This window comes from Microcebus murinus, chromosome 1 (genome assembly GCF_040939455.1).
Source record: "Microcebus murinus isolate Inina chromosome 1, M.murinus_Inina_mat1.0, whole genome shotgun sequence".
Taxonomy (NCBI): domain Eukaryota; kingdom Metazoa; phylum Chordata; class Mammalia; order Primates; family Cheirogaleidae; genus Microcebus; species Microcebus murinus.
The window spans coordinates 40,169,073-40,192,654 of record NC_134104.1 but is presented as its reverse complement, the minus strand read 5'-3'; the positions used below and the strand labels follow the sequence as shown (position 1 = coordinate 40,192,654).

General features: G+C 35.7%; 1 protein-coding gene across 4 annotated transcripts in view; it reads right to left on the bottom strand.

Moving 5' to 3' along the window:
* The window catches only part of ARL13B (ARF like GTPase 13B), a 72,076-nt gene that overhangs the window by 42,966 nt on the left and 5,528 nt on the right, over positions 1 to 23,582 (bottom strand). For 2 of the 4 annotated variants that reach the window (XM_012760970.3, XM_012760971.3), the window contains exon 2: positions 3,212 to 3,282. The exons of the other annotated variants lie outside the window; for them this stretch is intronic. In XM_012760970.3, the coding sequence (XP_012616424.1) occupies positions 3,212 to 3,282 (71 nt within the window). The remainder of the gene's footprint in view (positions 1 to 3,211; positions 3,283 to 23,582) is intronic. 4 annotated transcript variants of the gene reach the window in all.

Genomic DNA, 23,582 nt, shown 5'->3' with positions numbered 1-23,582 from the left:
AAATCTAGCCCAGACAACAGAGTGAGACCTTGTCTAAAAAAAAAAAAAAAAATCAGTAAAGTATATGTGGTAAGATACAATCTCTAGAAAGTCCAAGATAAAGTACAAATATATAATCAATAAATATTTTTGAGCATCTGTTATATGCTAAGTACTGTACAAGGTTTTAGAAATACAAAGATTAAGAAGATCCATCTTCTGATCTTATAGAGCTCTTAGTCTATTGGTGAAATATATATAAACAAATAAGTACAATATAATGAAGACATGGTAATATTCAATAATGCCAGGGACCAATCCACACAAAGTAGAATTTTCACACCCAAAATATCAATAGTTCCCTATTGGACAGTTATAGAATCCTAGATTTTTTAATCTAGGCACAAGCCTGTTTAGGATAGATTATAATCCCCAGCCTCTATGGCAACTACGGGTGGCCATGAGAAGAGGTTCTAGCTAGTGGTAAGGTGTTAAATATTTAATAACTGACTTAAAGGGTAGGGGGAACCTTAATATATAGTGTCTGTCAATTTCCATGGTATAAATACTTCCATCATGGCCAATTTCAAACTAGCAATATGAGGTACCTAGACATAGAATTAGGAAGAGATATGATATGCATCCTTGGCTCTTGCTAGTTGGTATGAGCCAAAATGAGGCAATATGTCTAGGTTCAGAACACCATTGTTTCTAGGCAATGGCATGTGAACTAAAGTATTGTGGCAGCTTCTAATTCATGGTCTTAAAGGAAAAAAGGATAGCCTCCCTTACCCTTTACCTCTTCCTTCCAGATGAAATGTACACGTTGTAATAAGTTACCTTAGAACATGTAAGTGAAGGAGGACACTAGGGATGGCAAAGCAAATAGAAGGAACTGAGTTCCTAACAACATGGAGTTGCCATACTAGTTCTAGACTGTTCTCATCAAGCCTGTTATGAGGGAGACACAAACTTCTATTTTGCTGAATCACTATTATTTTAGGTCTCCATTAAAATAACTGAACCTATATGTACCTAATACATTCACTTTGACAGCTATGAAGAACAGAAGTTGACTTAACTGAAGTTCCGGGTAGGGGTGCTACTTTTAGGTTAAGAAGCTACTGTGACATTTTGGAAGAAAGACACTGAGGGTTTGGATTTAGGCAATGGCAATACAGTTAGAGAGGAAGTAGACATATCTCGAAAGAAACTAGCAAATACCAAAGGGGAAAAAAAAAAAAGCCAAGAGGTAAAAGAACCCAAAATAAGTAGAAAAGCAGAAGCCACAGGAGATGTTTTAACAAGGCTGCATACTACACCTAAGGGGCATGGCCTACACAACTGGGACTTCAAAATCAGCAAAATTGTCCTTAGAGAATATACAGTCTGAAGAAGCGGAAAAATACACAAACAAAATACAATTAAGTAGTGACACAAGTAAGTATAGGTAAAGTAGGCCAAAAAAGAAGACATGGTCAATTCTATTGATCAGGATGGTAATGGCTGAGAGCAGAGGGAGATTAAAAAGGACTTTGTAAAAGAGAAGACTATAAGACAAAAATATGTCTTTAAAGATAAGTAGATATTCTCTCTAGTAAGTGGAAACAACACAAACAAAAATATAAAAGGCATGAGAGGCTTAATTTAGGAAAACTTCAAAATTAGAATTCTATATAACTGGAATCTTAAAAAAAATTCAAAGGAAGAAATCAGTCAGCCATTAGAGTAGGCTAAAAAGTAAATATAAAATAAAGAACAAAAGTAGAACAGAGGGGAGCTCAAAGTTGAAGGCAGCTTTGACTTTTGGTTTATGATGGGATATCTTAAGCATTTTTCTAGATTCAGAAAAAGGAACTGATGGATATACGGGGGTAGAACATAGAGGAGAAAGAACCTGACAGAAAGAAGATGTTCAAGTATGCACAACAAATTAGACATTCTGATTAGCAGATTCTTAGAAGCCTGCTCCCCTAGTAAGGCTTTGAAGGAACAGAAGAAGGGAAGAAGTTTAGATAAGGACTCAAGACTTTACCATTATCATTTGTCCGGTCATGCAGGTCAAATCTGATTTGCCACCTGTTTTTGTATGGACCACAAGCTAAAAATGTGTTTTATATCTTTAAATGACTGAAAATATGAATTTCAGTGTCCATAAATAAACTTTCACTGGAATATAGCCAGGTTCATTTACAAATTGTCTGCATATTTTCTATGTCTGCTTTCACAATACAATGTCAGATGTGTAGTTCAAAAAGAGACTGTGTGGCCCCAATGTCTAAAATATTCATTATCTGGCTCGTTACAGAAAAAGTTTGTTGACCTCTGGTTTAGATGATGACAGTAAGTGCTGCTCTCTGAAGATACAACCTAGAGGACAGCATGAGGGCTATCAATAAGGCTTTAGAGAACTCTATAAATAATAATATGTAATTTGCATCTAACGTTACATAATAGAAATTTGAGGTGACAAAATGTTTTTCCAACAGTGAGTTTTGCAAGGTGTTAATAACTGACCCGTTGAGTATCTGATATGTATAATATATTGTAATCATCAGCCAACAAATACGTGTTAGGTGTTTTTTCCCAATTCGTACCCTTAAGATGCCCAACTGTTGATTTATCTTCACTGCTCAATAAACTCACTAACATAGATACTGCTATATTATAATACAAAACATTGGATTAAGACTAACCAATTAAATACATACAGTGAGATGTAATGATATGATATAAAGCCCTTTAGTGGTATAGAGGCCCTATCTTTAATGTAACTATAAAAATTACATATATTGTGAAAAATCATCAAGAGATGCAAAGAGAACTATGTTGGCTAACTATTTCCACATTCCTTGCATCTAAGTATAGCCATGTGACTAAATTCTGGCCAAGAATATATGAGTAGAAATTGAGTATTCTTACAGGCAGGGGCATGTCATTCTTTTTTATTTTCCTTCCTGTAGTCTACAACACAGAAACAATACCTCCTAACTGATCAAAGACCTCAAGGAGCCTCTGCATCTCTGTACCTATTCCAATCTGAAACATGATAACATGTTGGTACCATTAAACTAAAACCTATTCACCATATCAGTCACAAGTATACTAAGAATAATGGAGTGCACACTATCTGTACCCAATTAATAAGTAATAAAGCAATTTAACACAAATAAGTAGATAATTCAGAATAACTTAATAGAGTTCAGAAAACATATGAATGTTTTCAGCTTACCTCCTTGGATTCCCTTTGCCGTTGCTGTTTTGCCAGCATTATCAAGTCCCACCATCACAAGTGTCACCTTTCTTAAAATAATAAAAATTTTAAAATCACTCTCTTTGTTAATTTAGTATTAGGGAAAATAAAAGCAAATTCATACATTCAATCAACATTTAAGGAGAACATACTAAGTACAAGACAATCTGCTAGATGCTAGGAGAATACAATGATGAATAAAATATAGATTCAAAAGCAAAATTCATGAAAAATACCTTTAAAGTGTCATACTTTTGTTCTTTAAGTAAATAAAGTAAAACTGTACAATTGATAATCCAAGGGATAAAGAAGAAATAAGAGAAAGAAGGAAGAGTGAAAAGAAGGTAAGTAGACGGAGTCTAACCCTGAGTTATTTATGTCTACAAAATCAATTAATTTTCTAGTAAATTGAATTCTAGGAATTATCACAAATTATCACAGAATTATCACAGAATTATCTGTTTGTCTTATGAAAGTAGATAAGAAAAGAACTCTTGCTAGGTCGTAGGCTCAACTGTTTTTAGATATGCAGCACCTTACCAAATATAAATCACATATAATAAACAGGATTATTAATTTAGGTGCTAATGTTTTAAATTTACAATTATAAAGTTTAAAATATTTCTGACAATTTAGCTAAACTCCACAGAAACAAAAAATATATATATAATCCAGTTCAATTTTACAACTGAAGAAACATAAACCCAGATATATTAAATAATTTGTCAAAGGTCACACAATAAATCAGTTACACAGTCAGAACCAGAACCTAATTCATCTAATTCCTAAGAAATTCTTAAACCTGGAACAGGTATAAAGGAACAAACCTATTATATTGGTTCTATTTACTTGGTTATTCAGACCACCACTAAAGCTCGTTTCTGTTCCAGGCTGAACTTTTGCACAATGTATTATAAGAGGTGAGACAGTCCCATTACCACCACACATTTGGGAATGAGCACTGCCATGGGAATACAGAGAGAAAGCCACAGTTTAACACAGCCACCACGTTAAGACCACAGGATAAGGTCATACTTCTATGGGATACAGTCAGGGTTTCTGCCAAAGTACAGTCATTAGCAAATATCCCAACTTAGATGACAGTAAAGGGTGTTCTTTAATTTCTCCATGGCTGGCTCTCTTGGATTTGAATTAAAAAAAAAAAATTTCAGATGTATTCAAAGGGTTCATATAACAAAGAGAAAGGACAGAGGCGAGGGTATGAGGCAGTTCAGTTATGGACCGCAAGCTGAAGAACAACAAACTCATTCTTACAAAAGTGAAACTGGTAATTTATTAAACAAATAATCACTGACCATCTTCCATATGCCAGACAATAGAGTTCTAGGTACTTGAGATACACCTGTTTATTAAAGCAATGATCATCACAATAAAACAAAAACAAAGAAACTCTTCCTTATTAAGCTTACATTTTAGTGGCAAGAGACTGACACTAATAAATAAGTCAAATATAAATAACATAGTCTATTAGAAAGTGATTAAGTACTATAGAAAAAAACAGAGTAGAGCAGGGTGTAAAGGGGCCCAGCAGTGGAGGTGGAGGCAGTTTTATGTAGGGTTATCATGGGAGACCTCATTCGGAAGATAAATCTAATCAAGGCCTTGAAGGAGGGAGTTAATCATTCATATTTGGGGCATGAGAGAACAGCTGGTTCAAAGACAGCAAAGCAGGGACATGCAGAAAGGTCCAAGTATCAGCAAAGAGACCACTGTGATGAAACTGAGTAAGAAAGGGACAGAGTAGGAGGACAGGAGTTCACAGACACGTGATAGGCCACACCTTGTAAGGCCTTATAGGCCATAGTGAGGACTGTGACATTTACTGTGAGTAAAATGAATTTACTATCCACATTAATTTCCTTTGTTAACCAGGAGCCTTAGTCTTTTCTAAATGTTTCAACCAACCTGTACTCACCATCAGGAATAAATGTAAACTATTTATACTTGACTTAGTGTAAAAATAAGCAAAAGTGTGAAAAATCACAATAAGCAGCACTCCTAGGCCCCATTCCCAATCAGCCAGTGGTGAGGCTAGTATGAGTGCTAAAAAGATCCATGGCAGATTATGAATTTATGGAGATGAGTTAGTATGTAAGGTCAAGGTACCTCTATCCATGTGGAAATTTTACCTGCATTATCAACTTTGAAAAATATGAATTTTTGCTTTTTCCAGCGGCAGCTGAAAAAAAATATGAATTTACTTCCTAAGGAATCTGAGAGATATTTTGACTATAATTTTAATATTTTATTTGAAGAATTCATAATTATAAATTAAATAATTCATACAAGCATCAAATATCACAGTATAAAATAATTTCCTAAATAACATATAGCCAATGATCGTCTAGAAAAAAATGAATAATGTAGCATTTTAAATAAATATTTTAGATAATTCTAGTTACTAGATATACAATGAATTGGACTAAAGTAATCTTAATATTAAAACTAAAGTAACTGTTCTTTAATTATTTATTAATGCATTTCAAGATCTATAGTGCTTTCAGCATCACCATGAATCTAAGCAACTACTTTTAGGGGAAAAAAATATTTGCTTTCTGCTTCTTTACATCATTTATTCTATAAATATTAAGCACTCATTATACAGTAGCAAATAAACATCCAAAATTCTAAGCCCTCATAAACCTCAAAGCCTAGCAAGAAAACAGGCATTGGAGAGGGAGTTATAGCAATATGCGATCGCTGCCTATTATAAAGAAAAAGCAGCAGGCCAGGCATGGTGGCTCACGCCTGTAATCCTAGCACTCTGGAGGCTGAGGCAGGCAGATTGCTTGAGGTCAGGAGTTTGAAACCAGCCTGAGCGAGACCCTGTCTCTACCAAAAATAGAAAGAAATTAATTGACTAACTAAAAATATATATACAAAAAAAATTAGCCAGGCATGGTGGCATTTGCCTGTAGTCCTAGCTACTCAGGAGGCTGAGGCAGGAGGATTGCTTGAGCCCAGGAGTTCGAGGTTGCTGTGAGCTAGGCTAGGCTGATGCCACAGCACTCACTCTAGCCTGGGCAACAAAGTGAGACTCTGTCTCAAAAAAAAAAAAAAAAAGCAGCAACAGCAGCAGCAGCAGTAGCCATAGCAATAGACAGCAAGAGAGCCCACTCTGAAAGTCAAAGACCACACTACCAATAAAAATCAACTGAGTCAGCAGTTCCAAGAAACATCATGAAAACTTTTCACATCCCCATATGGGCCAAAGTAAAAATTCCCTGATACAACTTTTTAAGGACAATGACCCTTATTCTTTATTACAGAAGTGGCATCTTATGTTTTCTCCATTCTTATCAATATTTTAGCTTTTTAAAAAATAAATTTCCAAATACTCTCTTATGCATTTTGAAATATTGCTCTTAAAGCTACTAAGGATGTTAACTTTTACGTTAAGAGCCTGCCTTTTCATCCTAGGCAACTGCAAGACCCCATCTCCACAAAAAATGTAAAAAGTAGCTGTGTGTGGCAGTGCACACCTGTATGTAGTCTTAGCTACTGGGAGGCTGAGGCAGGAGGATAGCTTAAGCCCAGGCGCTTCAGGCTACAGTGAGCTATGATTGAGCCACTGAATTCCAGCTAGGGCAGCAAAAGCCTGCCTTTTTTTAAATAGGCTATTAGGTTCAAACAAACCAAAAATCCTTCAAATATGAAAATTTATACTTTGGAAAATTAAAATAGTGCTGAGACTGGCAAAAAAAATAAGTCTATGTGTATTTCTATTTTCACTTTGATTACCCTTGCAACTAGTTAATTTTTAGGACTATACTATATCCTTGAAAAAATACTTTAATTAAATATTTTAATTAAAACTTTACTGAACAGATATAATATTAGCAATACAAATAAAAATCACAGCATGAATTACCACAATGCCTGATAACAAAACATTAAATTTATACTTTCAGAATAGAATGAGTTTAAAAGGTTAACATTCACCTAAAACTCAAAATTATATGCAAATATTTAAAGAATAAATATGTACAATCTATTTAACACATGTTAAAATGTATTTAAAATATGATAAACTATGGCTGGGAACAGTTTGGCTACAGTGCTATGTGACAACAGAAAGACGAAAGATTGCCCATGTCTTTTAGTCTTACAAGTATTGATCAAACATATTAATCCTTCAAAATGAAAAAAAAATTATATACAGTGCTCTTAGGTTTATAGTGTCTAGAAAAGTTGACACTAGAATAAAATCAATCAGTTAGTCATTTGGTCAAATGGTAATTCAATAAAAGCACATTAGGCATTATGGACACAAAAATACTTCAGACATGATTTCTATTCCAAAGTGTTCATCTTCTAGAGAGAGTACATAAAATAAAAATATTAATATACTGTAATATTATGACAATTTAAATGTTCATCTATATACTTAAGATGATAAAGGAATACAGAGGTAGGTGAGAATGTCAGGGAGATTTCTTAAACAGGTGATGCCTGAACTAAGTTCTTAAAGTGAGAAATTTGCTAAACAAGGAGGAGATGAAAATGGAAGAAAACAAAGGGATTCCATATGGAGAACAATGCATGAGAAGACACCATACCATGCTGTAAACTGATAAACCAGAATTAAAAGCACACCACAGTATAGCAGTCTTAAACAAAGGAACACAATCACAACTCAATACAACTATGTATTGAATCTAAAGGAAACTTGACATGCTTCTACTTAAGGAACCAGAATATGTTAAGCATGCCTAGTCTGAAAATCTGAAATCAGTAATGCTCCAAAATCCAAAACTTTTTAAGTACCAACATGACACCACAAGTGGGAAATTCCGTACCTGACCTCATGTGACAAGTTGCAGTCAAAACTTTGTTTCATAGACAAGACTATTAAAAATATTGTATAAAATTACCTTCAGGCTATTTGCATATGAAACCTAAATGAATCTTGTGTTTAGACGTGGGTCCCATCCCCATAATACCTCATTATATATATGCAAATATTCCAAAATCCAAAAAATTCCAAAATCCAAACACTTTTGTTCCCAAGCATTTCAGATAAGGAATATTCAAATTGTTTTATCAAATAATTAGTGATATGACCTTCTCAGAAGTTGAAAGTGACCACTTCACTCATATCACAGTTGTCACTAGGTCTTTGATCACATCTCGAACTAGAAAGGCTAAGATAGAAAGGACTGTATGGTATAGTAAGATTTAAAGTATGCTTGTACCAGTAATAAGTAAAATAGGGATTATGGGCACTTTGATATACAGCCATAAACTTGATGTTAGAGACCTGGGTTTGAGTTCCAGATTTGCCAAACTATATGACCTGGGACAAATTACTTAACTTCTCAGAATTTCATCAGTGAAATGGAATAACAATGGCCACCCCAAAGGGATGTGGTGAAAAGTAAGACAATGTAAGTAATTTGCACAATGCCTGTGGCACACAATGAGTGCTCAACCAATAGCTATTATTATTACAGCACAAAGTTCAAGTACAGGATGAGACCAGAGATATGGGTGGGGCCAGATTATTAATGAGTTGTTCAGTTTTGGACATGTTGACAAGGGTGCTGGTCTCACTATTGAAGTCTGAAGCTAGAAAATAGTCCTGGACTAGATTTATGAGTCATATTACTGGCAGTTAAAACCATGAGAACAGATGAAACAGCCCAGGGAGAGCACAGGAGAATGAAGAGCCAGAAAACAGGGGAGAATGGAACCCCAAGAAACCTTGGAAGAAACCCTAAAAATTGTGGTTAGAAAGAAGTGAGGAGACCAAAAAAATGATAGCACTGGGAATGGTTTCCAGAAAGGTTAACAGATGAACAATATCAAATAGTATAAAATTTTAATATAAAAGTCCTCCCTTTTTAGTAACTATCTCAAAATTAAATGCTCTTAGCTTTGCTTAACCCTGCAATAACCAATGCTTTGAATTTATATAGCATGTCTTGATAATTCAAAGCTATTTTACTCTATCATTTATTGCCACACTGTCCCTGCAAGTAAAGCAAGTACGAGTTACTCAAGGTTCCAGTGTTAAGAAGTTAGTCCACAGCAGTTTCCATGGGAAGTTTAAATACAAAGGCTTATAAAATAATAATAAAAACTATTATTTTATAAAATAAAAACTATTATTTTATGGAGTAACTTGAACTGTTCTGTTTATCCTAAAATTTACTCACATTTATATACACACAAAAAAACAGGTAGCCAGGTAATTTGTTTCATTTTCATCAAGATAGCTTGGAATTTTTCTCCAGAGTTAGGCTCACCAAAATCACAACCTAGTTCTGCACCTAATAGAAGGTAGATGACCTAGTAATAAGTAGATTAACTGAGGTCATGAACTGCATGATGTTGATAAAACCTAACCTTGTTTATAAAAATCTAACCATGGCAGCCTGGGCACGGTGGCTCATGCCTGTAATCCTCACACTCTGGAAGCCCAACTGAGAAGATCACTTGAGGTCAGGAGTTGGAGACCAGCATGACCAAGAGGGAGACTCAGTCTCTATTAAAAATAGAAAAAATTAGCCAGGCGTGGTGTCACCTGCCAGCAGTCCCAGCCACTCCAGAAGCTGAAGTAGGAGGACTGCTTGAAGCTAAGAGTTAGAGTTTGCAGTGAGCTATGATGAGGCTATTGCATGCTAGCCTGGGCAACACAGCAAGGCTCTCTGGCTCAAATTAAAAAAAAAAAAAGAAAAATCTAACCATGGCATTTTTCTGCTTAAAATCCTGCTATAGGCCAGGCACAGTGGGTCACGCCTATAATCCTAGCACTCTGGGAGGCTGAGGCAGGAGGATCACTTGAGCTCAGGAGTTCGAGAACACCCTGAGCAAGAGTGAGACCCCATCTCTACTAAACATAGAAAAATCAGTCAGGCTTCCTGGTGCACACCTGTAGTCCTGGCTGGTTGGGAGGCGGAGACAGGAGCATCGCTTGAGACCAGGAGTTTGAGGTTGCAGTTAGCTATGATGACACCGCTGCATTGTATCCAAGGCAACAGAGCAAGACTGCCTCCAAAAAATAAAAAAGAATCCTTTTATAGCATCAAGTCTAAACTCAGCAGCCCCTTCTGCCACTCCCAGCAGGCCTGCAATGTCCAGGATTCTGCCACCTTTAGCGACCATCCCATGCTACTTTTCACAGTCTTTTCTACCAGAACTTGTCTTAATCAGTTCTGTAGCACCAGTATCAAATGTGCTGGGAACACAGTAGGCATCTTTACTGAAGGAAACAACATAAAGATATTTTCTGATCCCCCATTTGCTGAGGAAATACTAAGTAAAATTGAAATACATAACTTTAAGTTGAGAAAGTATAGTAACAAATTTATATAAATCTTTTTTTTTTCCTAGACAAAATCTCACTCTGTTGCCCGGGCTAGAGTGCCATTGTGTCAGCCTAGCTCACAGCAACCTCAAACTCCTGGGCTCAAGCAATCCTTTTGCCTCAGCCTCCCTGACTAGCTGAGACTACAGGCATGTGCCACCATGCCTGGCTAATTTTTTTCTATACATATTTTTAGTTGTCCATATAATTTCTTTCTATTTTTAGTAGAAACAGGTTCTCACTCTTGCTCAGGTTGGTCTCGAACTCCTGAGCTCAAATGATCCACCCACCTCGGCCTCCCAGAGTGCTAGGATTACAGGCAAGAGCCACCGCTGCCGGCCACAAATTTATATAAATCTTTACACTAAAAACACTTCAATGTTAGAGAATGTAATTACATCACATATCTTCTTATATCAAATTGGCTAGCGTTTTCTAAAAAGGCTTCCATGCTCATGGTTTCAAGGTAATAATTAGCAGTTAGAAAGATTTTATAACTGAAATAATTGTTAGAAAAAAAAAAAGGTAAGGTTTAAGAGATTTTAAGTTCTATTTTATATCATCAGCTATTTTCCTCATCAAGAGAAGATTTCTATACTCCAGGGCTAATATTTGATGTTGTTCACATCAACACAGCATATATAACAGACCCCATAAGTTAGTACATGAGGATGTATTTTCTCAGGGTCCCTTTAAATGTAACATATGTACAGATTGATATGTCAGAAACATATACAGCATATTACAGACTACTGAACTTAAAAACATTTAAATTCTGAATATTTTCTGAAAGACATCATCACAATCATCTGAACACCTACAAGTTTAAATTTCCTCATCTGTCAACTAAGGAAGAGAATACTGCAAATGAGATAATTACATAAAAGCTATTTCTAACTTCAAAAATATTATGCAAGTCAAAGATAAAATATTTCTCTAAAAACACTAAAAAGCAAAGTTTGACACATCAAAACTATCATTTGAAATATTTTAAACTACATAGGGCAAGTTATAAATTTTGACATAAAACATATATAAATTCTAAAACAAACATACATGAAAAAGTACTTGGGAACACTGTTTTATTATACATGTAAGAAAGAATGAAAAAAAATACCACAAATAATTGACAGAAAGGAAAAATTTACCAAAAAAAAAAATATATATATATACAGTGATTTTATTGCACAAGTACAGTATTTTCTGACATTTTAATTCAGATTGTAGAACCTCATATAATATTACATCAAAATCACTACCTAAATTGATTAAGCATGAATAAATAGTGAAAAGAGCAAATCTGAGATGGTAGCCTAGCTTTGAAGCCTTGTTCAAACCAAATTGTTAGTGTCAACTTTTTCATCTCTAAAATATAAAGAGGTAGAATAAGAATGTCTCTATGTCCCTTTCTATCATAAAATTCTACAACTCTTACTACGCATAAACAAGAAGCAGTAGGTGGATAAAAAGAAAAATGCAAGATATTCCAGTTCAGCATAGAGCACATTAGATAATCCTTGCTAATCTGTATGTACAGCTTAATTAGAAGAGAATGATCTCAGCAACTTCTATAAATGGTCTAGATTTATAGTTATACTTATTTGGACCAAGAAAGGTGGTATTGGGAGCTAACTATTCCCTGCAATGAAAAAGGTTCATAGCAAAGATGACATATCATGTCAGAGAATGCTTTACTAGACACCATACTGATATGTAGAAAGCACTGATCCTCAGTGCTCAGTGTAGTATCTGAGTCTCTTCTCTTAGACTTGGCCACCGTAAACAACAATTTGCTAATACATTTGAAATAAAGCTTTAATAGGGTGAATTTTAATGTTGAAAATATAGATGGGCAAGAAAGTAGTTCCAGATAGTGGTTATGCTGGAGAGGAATATCAGGAGATGAATAGGATACAGGAAGCTTGGAGGATTTGTTACCTATTTATTTTTTTAAAAAATTAAAACCTGGGTGGCAGGCACATAGGTACTTAATATATTTTTCTTTTTGTTTAAATAATAGTAAAAATATTTTTTGTTATTTTAAATTACCATATAACTCTTATTGCCAAAATTCTTTCACTTAAATTGGTCTTAATTCTCTCCTTTTTTTAGGTGGGCCACTCCCCAAATCATGTTCATGGATAACATAGACTACACAAATTTCTTCAAGATCCCTTCTAAAATCCTGTCTTTGGATTTTTGTTAAAAAAATCTTGGGGCCGGGCACAATGGCTCACGCCTATAATCCTAGCACTCTGGGAGGCCGAGGCGGGCGGATCACTAGAGGTCAGGAGTTCGAAACCAGCCTGAGCAAGAGTGAGACCCTGTCTCTACTATAAATAGAAAGAAATTAATTGGCCAACTAATATATATAGAAAAAATTAGCTGGGCATGGTGGTGCATGCCTGTAGTCCCAGCTACTTGGGAGGCTGAGGCAGCAGGATTGCTTGCACCCAGGAGATTGAGGTTGCTGTGAGCTAGGCTGATACCACAGCACTCACTCTAGCCTGGGCAACAAAGTGAGACTCTGTCTCAAAAAAAAAAAAAAATCTTGGAAATCATCTTTCAACTCTTGCATACCATATCAAGATATTCTATAAGCACTATTTCATCACCTAGATGCTACTTGGTATAAAAAACAGGAGCTCAAAGTATATGGATGATAATATGTAAGGTGAGGACCTGCTACAGGGTCCAGATATTTACTGAGCATCATAAATTGACAAACTTGTGTTCTGTATTCGGGATGAAGTCTGCTCCCTAAATATAAATTGTGATAGATTCAAAATTTAAATATTAAAAATTAAAATATAAAAGTACTAGAAAAAAAGTATAGGTGAATATAATCTTGGAACTTTCTAAACATTACAATGATTAATATATTTCAATTTAAAATTTTTAAATGTCTATACTTCAAAACCAACAAAAAATTTAAAAATATAACAAATTAAAGGAAAATACTTACAACAATATATAGTTGACCCTTGAACAACACAAGTTTGAAGTGTACAGGTCTTCTTATATGCAGGTATTTTTCAAATATACACAGATTTTTTTCAATAGAAGTTATACCTAGTATGCCCACCTTTCCTGCCTCCCTTGTCTCCCCTTCCACTTCTCCACCTCTTCTGCTTCTGTACCCACCCCCAGCCCTGTACCCTCCCAGACAGCAAAACAATCCATCTTCTTCCTCTTCCTCCTCAGCCTACTCAACTCGAAGATGACTAGGATGAATTCATTTACAATGATCCACTTCCACTTAATATGCTAATTGACTGATTATGTTATCGGTAATGCTTCCAGTGAATAACAGGTTATCAGTAGTTAAGTTTTGGGGGAGTCAAAACTTATACCTGGATTTTCAACTGCACAGGGGGCCAGTGTCTCTAAACCCAGAATTGTTCAACGATCAACTGTACTACAGAGAAAGTTACTACTATAAACACTTAAAATCTCTTTTTAAAAATCCAGTAAGAAAACACATCTACCAACAAAAAAACCATAAAGGAAACTGATGGAAAATATTGAAAAAAATAAAAATACAAATATCCAAGGAAAAAAACTGTCTTTCCAGTAATCAAGAAAACAAATTTAAAACAGATGGCAGTTTCCCCTATAATTTGGAGATGAAAAATGATGACTCTTCATTTTTTAAGTGAAAAAGGCACTTTCATACACTGCAGGTAGGCATAGAACCCTAGTTTTTTAGAAGCCTTTCTGAAGAGCAATTTATATATATATATAATTAAAAGATAAACTTAGTCACATTAAAAATTTATAAAGTTTTTTGGGCATTCATCGATTCATGAATGGGCTTAGCACCAAACCAGAAGCAATTCAGCACTCCACCAAGGGGATTCAAGAGGAAAACTTTAATAAAGTGTTCACAGAAGCAAAACAAAGAAAATATTTTATTGGTTAAAGTGGAAAGCCCCCTGTTAGAGGTTAGTTGGCTGTTTCTGATTGGTAAAGTCTCTAGTTAATGGTTAGTTGGCAGTTTCTGATTGGTTAAGTTTAAGTTTCCTTTCACTGTTTACATTGAGTTGAGTTTCGATTTGCTCATATAGCTGGAGCCTTCTCAGTCTAATGGCCCCCAATTAATGATTTTAACAATATCAAACACCTTAAACTTTTTCATACCGTTTGAACTAAAATTCCATTTCCAAATATATTTATATACAGATTCTCACTAAAGCATTATTGATAGTAGTGAAAATTCTTAAACATATTAAATATTTAGTAACAGACTGATTAAATACACTTTGGTATATCTATACAACACACTACTTTGCTATTAAAACGATTTTGAAGAAAAATGTGTAACATTACAGAAAGATGTTAATGATATATTAAAGTGAAAAAATAAATAAAAAGAAGCTGTGAAATAGCACTCTGTTAGCTCATTATTATTTAAAAATGTACATGGACATAAGAGTTTCTACAGCAAAATACTAATGATATTTTAGGGTAGCTCTGGGAGGTGAGACTGTGGGTAATTTATTCTTTTTTGCATAACTGTGCTTTCAATGTTCTACAATAGATACATCTTACCTTTAAATAACAATAAACTCACATTACTTTTAAACGTTGTTTAAATAACAACACCTTCTGTCATGGAGACATCCTGGGGGACCAGTAAAGAGTTGAGTAAACATTTCATTACAATACATGGATAAGTGGAGACAAATACAGGGTGTACTAAAGAAACACAAGTAATGGGTGAAGAATGTAGCTGGGAATTCAAAGAAAGTTCCCTGCAGAAGAGACTCTTCCAGCTTAGATTAGAGGCCTAATTAGGAGTACCCAAAAGAAGAGAAGGGCATCCCATAGAGGAATAGAGGGATTGGAGAATGTATGCACCCCAAATCTGGCAAGACAGGAAGAGAAAGAATGGCTTACGAAGAGTCCATTTAGCCTGGCTCAGTACTCTGTAAGAAGTTTAGATATTATCCCCAAGGCAATTAGGAATTATTAACAATATAGTCAGCTGCACATTAAAAAGACCACAGCAGTATAGAAAATTAATTGTAGGAGAATAGTAGAAAATCTGTAAAAGAAATCTGGGAAATAACTGAAATGTCATCTAAAACAGAGATAACAAATATGGGAAGCAGGAAATAGTGGAAGAAGTGTAAGAGGTAGCAAGTAGAAATTGTGAAGTAAAATAAAATTTTAAGGCTTCCGCTCCTACCAGTTGACTGAATGGACCCCCTCCTGGCCAAAGGAATATCCTAAAATTAAATTTTCTGCCAGGAGGAGAGAGGTCAGACATGCCTTATCATGCCCCCCTCCTTTCTTGGGGACTTCCTTTGTAACCCATTAACAGGCCTATGGGAATGCAAAACAAACCTGCAGGTCCTCAATTTACACAACAAATCTATGTCTGGTGCTTATCTCTGATAACAGCTCCTAATGTTAAAACATTCCAATCCTTTAGACAAAGCTTCATGTCTTTAACCAATTGCAATCCAAAGAATCTTTAAACCCACCTATGACCTGTAAGGCCCCTCTTAGAGATGTATGACTTTGGGCCAAACCAATGCATGCTTCCCACATATTGATTGATGGCTTTACCTGTAACCCCTGTCTCTCTGAAATGTATAAAAACCAAACTGTAACCCAGCCACAGTGAGTCCACTTGCCTAAGGCCTCTTGGCAGTGGCTCCGGGTCATGGTCCTCAAATTTGGTTCAGCATAAATCTCTTTAAAATTATTTTACAGAGTTTGTTTTTTTTTCTGTTGACAAAATAAAAGGACCTGGCAAAGTGAGAGAACAAAGAACAAAGAGTTGTCCAGGATTATTCTTAGCTTCTGCTTTGGGTAACAGAAAGGCAGAACCAATTCACTAATAATACAGGAGAAACAACAGGAACATCTGGCATGCAAATGAGAGAAAATATAAGCTCAATTCTGGAAGTCCTGAGACTGAGGATTCTGTGGCAATTAGATATGTAAATCCTGAAGTGGTGGATTAGTGTGCATGAACTTGAGGGTCAAGGTTCAAGTGGTAGTTAAAATGCCAATAAAATATGAGACTCATCATACAGGGAGAGTATGTTGAAGAAGAAAAGAAGGTTCCCCCAGACCACTGAGTCTACCATGAAGAAGACAGAAGACAACAGCACACTAATGTCCTTTGTGGATGTCAAAGTCAACAAGCACCAGATCAAACAGGCTGTGATGAAGCTCTCTGACACTGGTAAACATCCTGAACAGGTCTAATGGAGAGAAAAAGGTATATGCTCTACTGACCCCAATTAGAATGTTTTGGATGTCACCAACAAAATTGGGATCGTCTAAACCAAATCTGCCTGGCTAATTCTAAATATATATCTTTTCACCATAAAAAAAATTTTTTTAAAGAAAAAAGAAATCAGAGAATTTCAAGGAGAGTGGTCTTAGGCATCAAATGAACATCTGGTGCAGCAAGGACAATTTAACTAGAAGTATTCTAATACAGGGAGTTAAAGAATGAACAAAAGGGGATGAAGTTGAGATAGTGCCAGTAATCTATTGCCAACTGTGAAGCCTCAGGCAAAGGGAAGAAGAAAGGGTGGTAGCCGCAAGGACAGAAGGTTGTTTAGCATAGCAGATAGAACAATGGCCTCCCAGAGATGTCTATATACTATTCCCTGGAAGGTCTGAATATGTTACCTTACATGGTAAAGGGAATTTTGTAGAAGTGATTAAACTGAAGATTTTGAGATGAGGAGCTTATCTTGAGTTATCCAAGTGGGCCCCATGTAATCACAGGGGTTCTTATAAGAAGGAAAAAGATGCTACACTGTTGGCTTTGAAGATGGAGGAAAGAGGTAATGAGCCAAAGAATGTAGGCAGCCTCTAGAAGCTGGAAAAAGCAAAAATACAAAACAAAACAAACAAACAAAAAAGACTGTCTCCTAGAGCAGTAGTCACCAACCTTTTTGGCACCAGGAACCAGTTTCAAGGAAGATAATTTTTCCATGGATGGCGGGGGTAGGGGGTAGGGGCAGAGCTCAGGCAGTAATGCACAGCACTATTTTCCTAACAGGCTACAGACCAATACCAAGTCACAGACCAGGGGTTGGGGACCACAGCCCTAGAGCTTCCAGAAGGTATATAATCCTGCTGATCCGTTTTATACTTCTGACCTCAGAACTGTAGGATAATAAATGTGTTGTTTTAAATCACTAAGTTTATGATAATGTGTAACAGCAGAAATAGGAAACTAATACATTTAATTTGGTTTGTTTAGTTAAGAGAGACTTCAGCATATAAATATACTAATTAAAAAATACAAGAGATAAAAAAGATTTTATATTTTTGATAGTAAAAACTGAAGACTATGTTTTCAGATAAAAGTTTGAGTTTATTCTTATAGCTCAGAAGTTCTCTCTGTGATCTCTAGCTTCAAGTATACATTGATTTTTATGCTCCAGAATTAGCTAAATACTGAACAATTAAAAGAAGAAAATGGGATATAGAGCACAAGTATAAGAATTAGCCTTGAAAAGGATAATTAACCCTTTTACCACTGAAACAGGAAGGAAAAGAGAAGAGTATCTACACTCATAAGCATGAAATATGAATTGAGGATGGTAATTTACTAATTCATATTTGTCCCCTAGGATCAGAGGTACCATTTACATATAGTGACTACTATGTGCCAAACATGAAGTACTTGAGTAAATTTCCGCTCTCAAAATGCTACAAGACAGGGCCGGGCGCTGTGGCTCACGCCTGTAATCCTAGCACTTTGGGAGGCCGAGGCGGGCGGATTGCTCAAGGTCAGGAGTTCGAAACTAGCCTGAGCAAGACCCCGTCTCTACCAAAAATAGAAAGAAATTAATTGACCAACTAAAAATATATATACAAAAAAAAAATTAGCCGGGCATGGTGGCGCATGCCTGTAGTCCCAGCTACTCGGGAGGCTGAGGCAGAAGGATCGCTGAGCCCCGGAGATTGAGGTTGCTGTGAGCCAGGCTGACGCCACGGCACTCACTCTAGCCTGGGCAACAAAGTGAGACTCTGTCTCAAAAAAACAAAACAAAACAAACAACAACAAAAAAAAATGCTACAAGACAGAAATTATCAACACTTGACAGAGGGAAAAGTGCCAAAATTCCTAGGATTTAGACCCAAATCTGTTTAATTCACATACTACATTGAGAAATCTGGCAGACAACACCTTAACCGTAACTCAAGGTTAACATCACCACTAATAAGACATATCAACATCATACACCCTTGATATGATGTGCTGTGAAGGACATATCACCTCTGTGGCATACTACTTCCCAATAATACAAGACCTTAGTCAAATCAAGAGAAAATATCAGACAGACAACTTGAGTGGTATTCTAAAAACAACTTATCGGTATTCTTCAAAGTCTTAACCTTAAGAAAGAGAAGGAAAGACTGAGGAACTGTCACAGACTTGGGGAAACTAAGGAGACATAGCAAATGCAATATGGGACCTTGACTGGATTATCAACATAAAGAAAGGACATTAGTCAAAAACTGGTGAACTCAGAAGAAAGTCTATAGCTTACTTAACAATACTGCACCAAAGTTAATTTCTTAGCTTTGATCATTGTACTATGCTCTCAAAATAAAAAGCTAAGAAAAATAAAAAAAAAAAAACTATACTGCACTGCTTCTATTGGAGCATGCTATTTGTCTGTGAATCTAACATTATAGTCTACTCAAGATTAATTTACAGGTACTTTCTCAAAAATGGTGGACTAGAAGCATCCTGCCGGCACACCGCTCCCAAGGAAAAGAAGTGAAAGGTGCAGGCAGTTGCCTACACATAGATGGCTCTTCTCTGAAGCAGTACTGTGAAACCACAGAAGAGCAACAAAAGATACTCAAAGTGGGAAAAAAACAGAAAATGAGAGTTTCCAGCAAGGAACAGGAGCCCTGCAAACCTCTTAGCCCTCAGTTGAGAAAAGAGGTCTCAGCTAAGAAACTAAAACAAGAACCCTGGCACCATGAATAATCAAGACAGATCAACACCTTAAAAGATCACAATAGAGCTACAGCAGTGAACTGGAACTACAAAGAAATTGTCGAAATGACAGAAATGGATTCCAGAATATGGATGGCAAATAAGATGAATGAAATTGAAGAGAAAGCTGAAAACAAACAAAAAGAAGCCCCAAAATATGTCAGGAAATTAATTTTTAAAAGTCATTAAAGAACTAGATAAAAGAAGGAAAGATATAATAGAACTTAAAGAAATGAAAGAGTCATTCAGGAATTTTCAAAACACAACAGAAAGTTTCAGCAACAGATTAAATCAAGGAGAAGAAAGAATCTTAGAGCTTGAACACAAGGCTCTCAAACTAATCCAATCATTTAAAGAGACAGAGAGGAAAACAATAAAAGCAATCACTTAGAGAGATATAGGACTATAAGAAATGAACAAACATACAAATTATAAGTGTCCCTGAGGGAGAAGAAGAAAGCACTAAAAGCTTGGAAAATCTATTTGAGGGAATTATTGAGGAAAACTTCCCTATTACCGCCAGAGATCCAGACATCTAGATACAAGATGGTCATTGAACTCCAGGAAGATTCATAGCAAATAGGACATCCCCAAGACTCATAGTAATCAAACTGACCAAATGAAATGAAAGTCAAATGGAAGTCAAAATGAAAGAGAAAATTCCATGAGCGGCTAGATTTAAGCAATAACTGACCTACAAAGGAAAACTCAACAGGATAACAGCAGATTTTTCAGCAGAAACCTTATAAGCCAGAAGGGAGCGGGCCCCATCTTCAATCTTCTTAAACATAACATCTACCAGCCTAGAATTTTGTATCCTGCAAAAATAAGTTTCACATTTGATGGAGAAATTAAATCTTTTCCAGACAAGCAAACATTCAGAAAATTTGTCATAACTATATCTGCCCTGCAGGAAGTACTCAGATCTGCATTATAAATGGATGAGCACAATAGACCAGTGTAAAATCGCCCGAAAACTAAAACTCACAACACAGATACCACAATGGCTCAAGAGGTAAAACAAAGCAATAAAGTTCTACACAATATTCTTTAAATAAATGTGAATGGCTTGAACTCCCCACTCAAGAGACACAGGCTGGCTGAATGCATAAAAAAAATAAGTATCTGCAGTCTCCAGGAAACGCATCTAACCCACAAGGACTCACTTAGACTCAAGGTAAAGGGACAGAAAACAATATTCCATGCAAATGTAAACCAAAAGATAGCTGGTGTAGTCATTCTCATGACAGATAAGATAGACTTCAAATCAACAAAAGTATAGAAAAACAAAGATGGTCATTATGTAATGGTGAAGCGAACAATTCAACAAGAAGACATAACAAGCCTAAATATTTATGCACCTAACACAGGTGCACCCAGATGCATAAGGCAAACCCTATGTGATCTAAACAAAATGATAAATGGCAGCATCATAAGAGCCAGGGACTTCAACACCCTACTAATAGAACAGGTCAGATTCTCCAATTAAAAAGGACACTAGAACAAATGAGCCTAACAGACATTTATAGAACATTCTACCCCAAAACTACTGAATATACATTTTTCTCATCAGCTCACAGAACATTCTCTAAGACTGATCACATCCTAGGCCACAACACATATCTCAACACATTTTTTTCTTTTTTTTATTTCGGCATATTATGGGGGTACAGATTTTAAGGTTTCAATAAATGCCCATTCCCCCCTCCCCCCCCCCAGTCGGAGTCTCCAGCATGACCATCCCCCATCAACAAATTTTTAAAAAATAAAAATTATACCTGCTCAGACCAGAGTGGAATAAAATTAGAAATTAGAAATTAAAATTAGAAATTAGAAATCAATTCCAACAAAAACACTCAACTCTACATAGTCATGGAAATTAAACAACCTACTGCTGAACAATTATTGGATCAAGGAGGAAATTAAGATGGAAATCAAAAGATTCTTTGAACTAAATGACAAAGGGGACACAAGTTACCAAACTCTGTGGGATTCCGCAAAAGCAGTCCTAAAAGGAAAATTCATAGCCTTAAATGCCTACATTTAAAAGACAGATCACAAATCAATAATCTAGTAAATCACCTCAAGGAATTGGAAAGGGCAAACCAATCCTAAATTCAGCAGAAAAAAGAAATAACTAAGGCCAGAGCAGAACTAAATGAAATAGATTCCAAATAAATTATGCAGAAGATTTACAAAACAAAAAGTTGGTTCTTTGAAAAGATAAATAAAATTGACAGACCTCTTGCTAGATTAACCAGAATAGCAAAAGAAAGAACCCTAATAGGTCCAATCAAAAATGAAAAAGGAGATATAACAGGTGATACCACGGAAATACAAAATATCATTGCTCAATACTTTAAAAACCTCTATGTACATAAATTTGAAAATGTTGAGGAAACAGACAAATTCTTGGAAACACACAACCTCCCTAGACCCAATCAGGAAGAAATAGAATTCCTGAGCAGACCAGTTATCAAGTAACAAAATTGAAGCAGCAATAAAAAATTTCCCAACAAACAGGCCAGACACGGTGATTCACGCCTATAATCCTAGCACTCTGGGAAGCTGAGGCAGGAGGATCACTCAAGGTCAAGAGTTTGAGCCAAGCCTGAGCAAGATCAAGACCCAATCTCTACTAAAAATAGAAAGAAATTAGCCGGACAACTAAAAATCCATACAGAAAAAATTAACTGAGCATGATAGTGCATGCTTGTAGCCCCAGCTACATGCCTGTAGCCCCAGAATGATTGTTTGAGCCCAGGAGTTTGAGGTTGCTGTGAGCTAGATTGATACCATGGCACTCTAGCCCAGGCAACAAAGTGACATTCTATCTCAAAAAAAAAAAAAAAAAAAATTCCAACAAACGAAAGCTCCAGATGGTTTCACAACCAAATTTTACCAGAACTACAAAGAAGAACTGGTACCTATACTGCAGAAATTACACCATAACATTGAAAACGAAGGAATTCTCCCCAGCTCATTCCAAAAAGCCAATATCACCTTGATACCAAAGCCAGGAAAGGACTCAACAAAAACAAAAGAAAACTACAGACCAATATCCCTTATAAATATAGATGCAAAAATTCTCAATAAAATCCTAACAAACCAAATTCAGCTGCACATCAAAAACATAATCCATCTACTCTCACTGCTTCACTCAACCAGCCTTAAAAAATAAATACATAAATAAATAAATAAATAAATAAACCATAATTCACCAGGACCAGGTGGGCTTCATCCCAGAGATGCAAGGATGGTTCAACATATGCGAATCCATAAATGTGATTTCTATAAATGGAAGCAAAAACAAATACCATATGATCCTTTCAATAGACACAGAAAAGGCATTTGACAAAATTCAGCACTCTTTTACAATAAGAACGTCTAACAAAATATGCATAGATGGGACATACCTCAAAATTACAAAAGCCATATATGACAAACTCACAGCCAACATCATACTGAACAGGGAAAAACTGACAGCACTCTCACTAAGAACTGGAAGTCTCAGCCAGAGAAAACAGGCAAGAGAAGGAAATCAAGGGTATCCAAATGAGGAAAGAAGAGATCCGACTATCACTCTTCGCTAATGATATGATCTTATATCTAGAAAACCCCAAAGATTCTGTGAAGAGACTCCTGGAATTGATAAGTAAATTCAGCAGGTTACAAAACAAACATACATATATCAGTAGCATTTCTATACACCAACAACAGTCAAGCTGAGAAACAAATCAAAGACTCAATACTTTTCACAATAACAACAAATAAAATAAAATACCAACAATATACTTAACCAAAGAAGTGAAAGACCTATACACGGAGAACTATAAAATACTGAGGAAGGAAATGGCAGAGGATATAAACAAATGGGAAAACATATCATACTCATGTATTCTCAGAATCGATATTGTTAAAATATTATCCAAAGTGATTTACAAATTCAACGCAATCCCCATTAAAATACCAATGCCATTTTTTGCAGAGCTAGAAAAGATAATTCTGGGCTTCATTTGGAACCAAAAAAG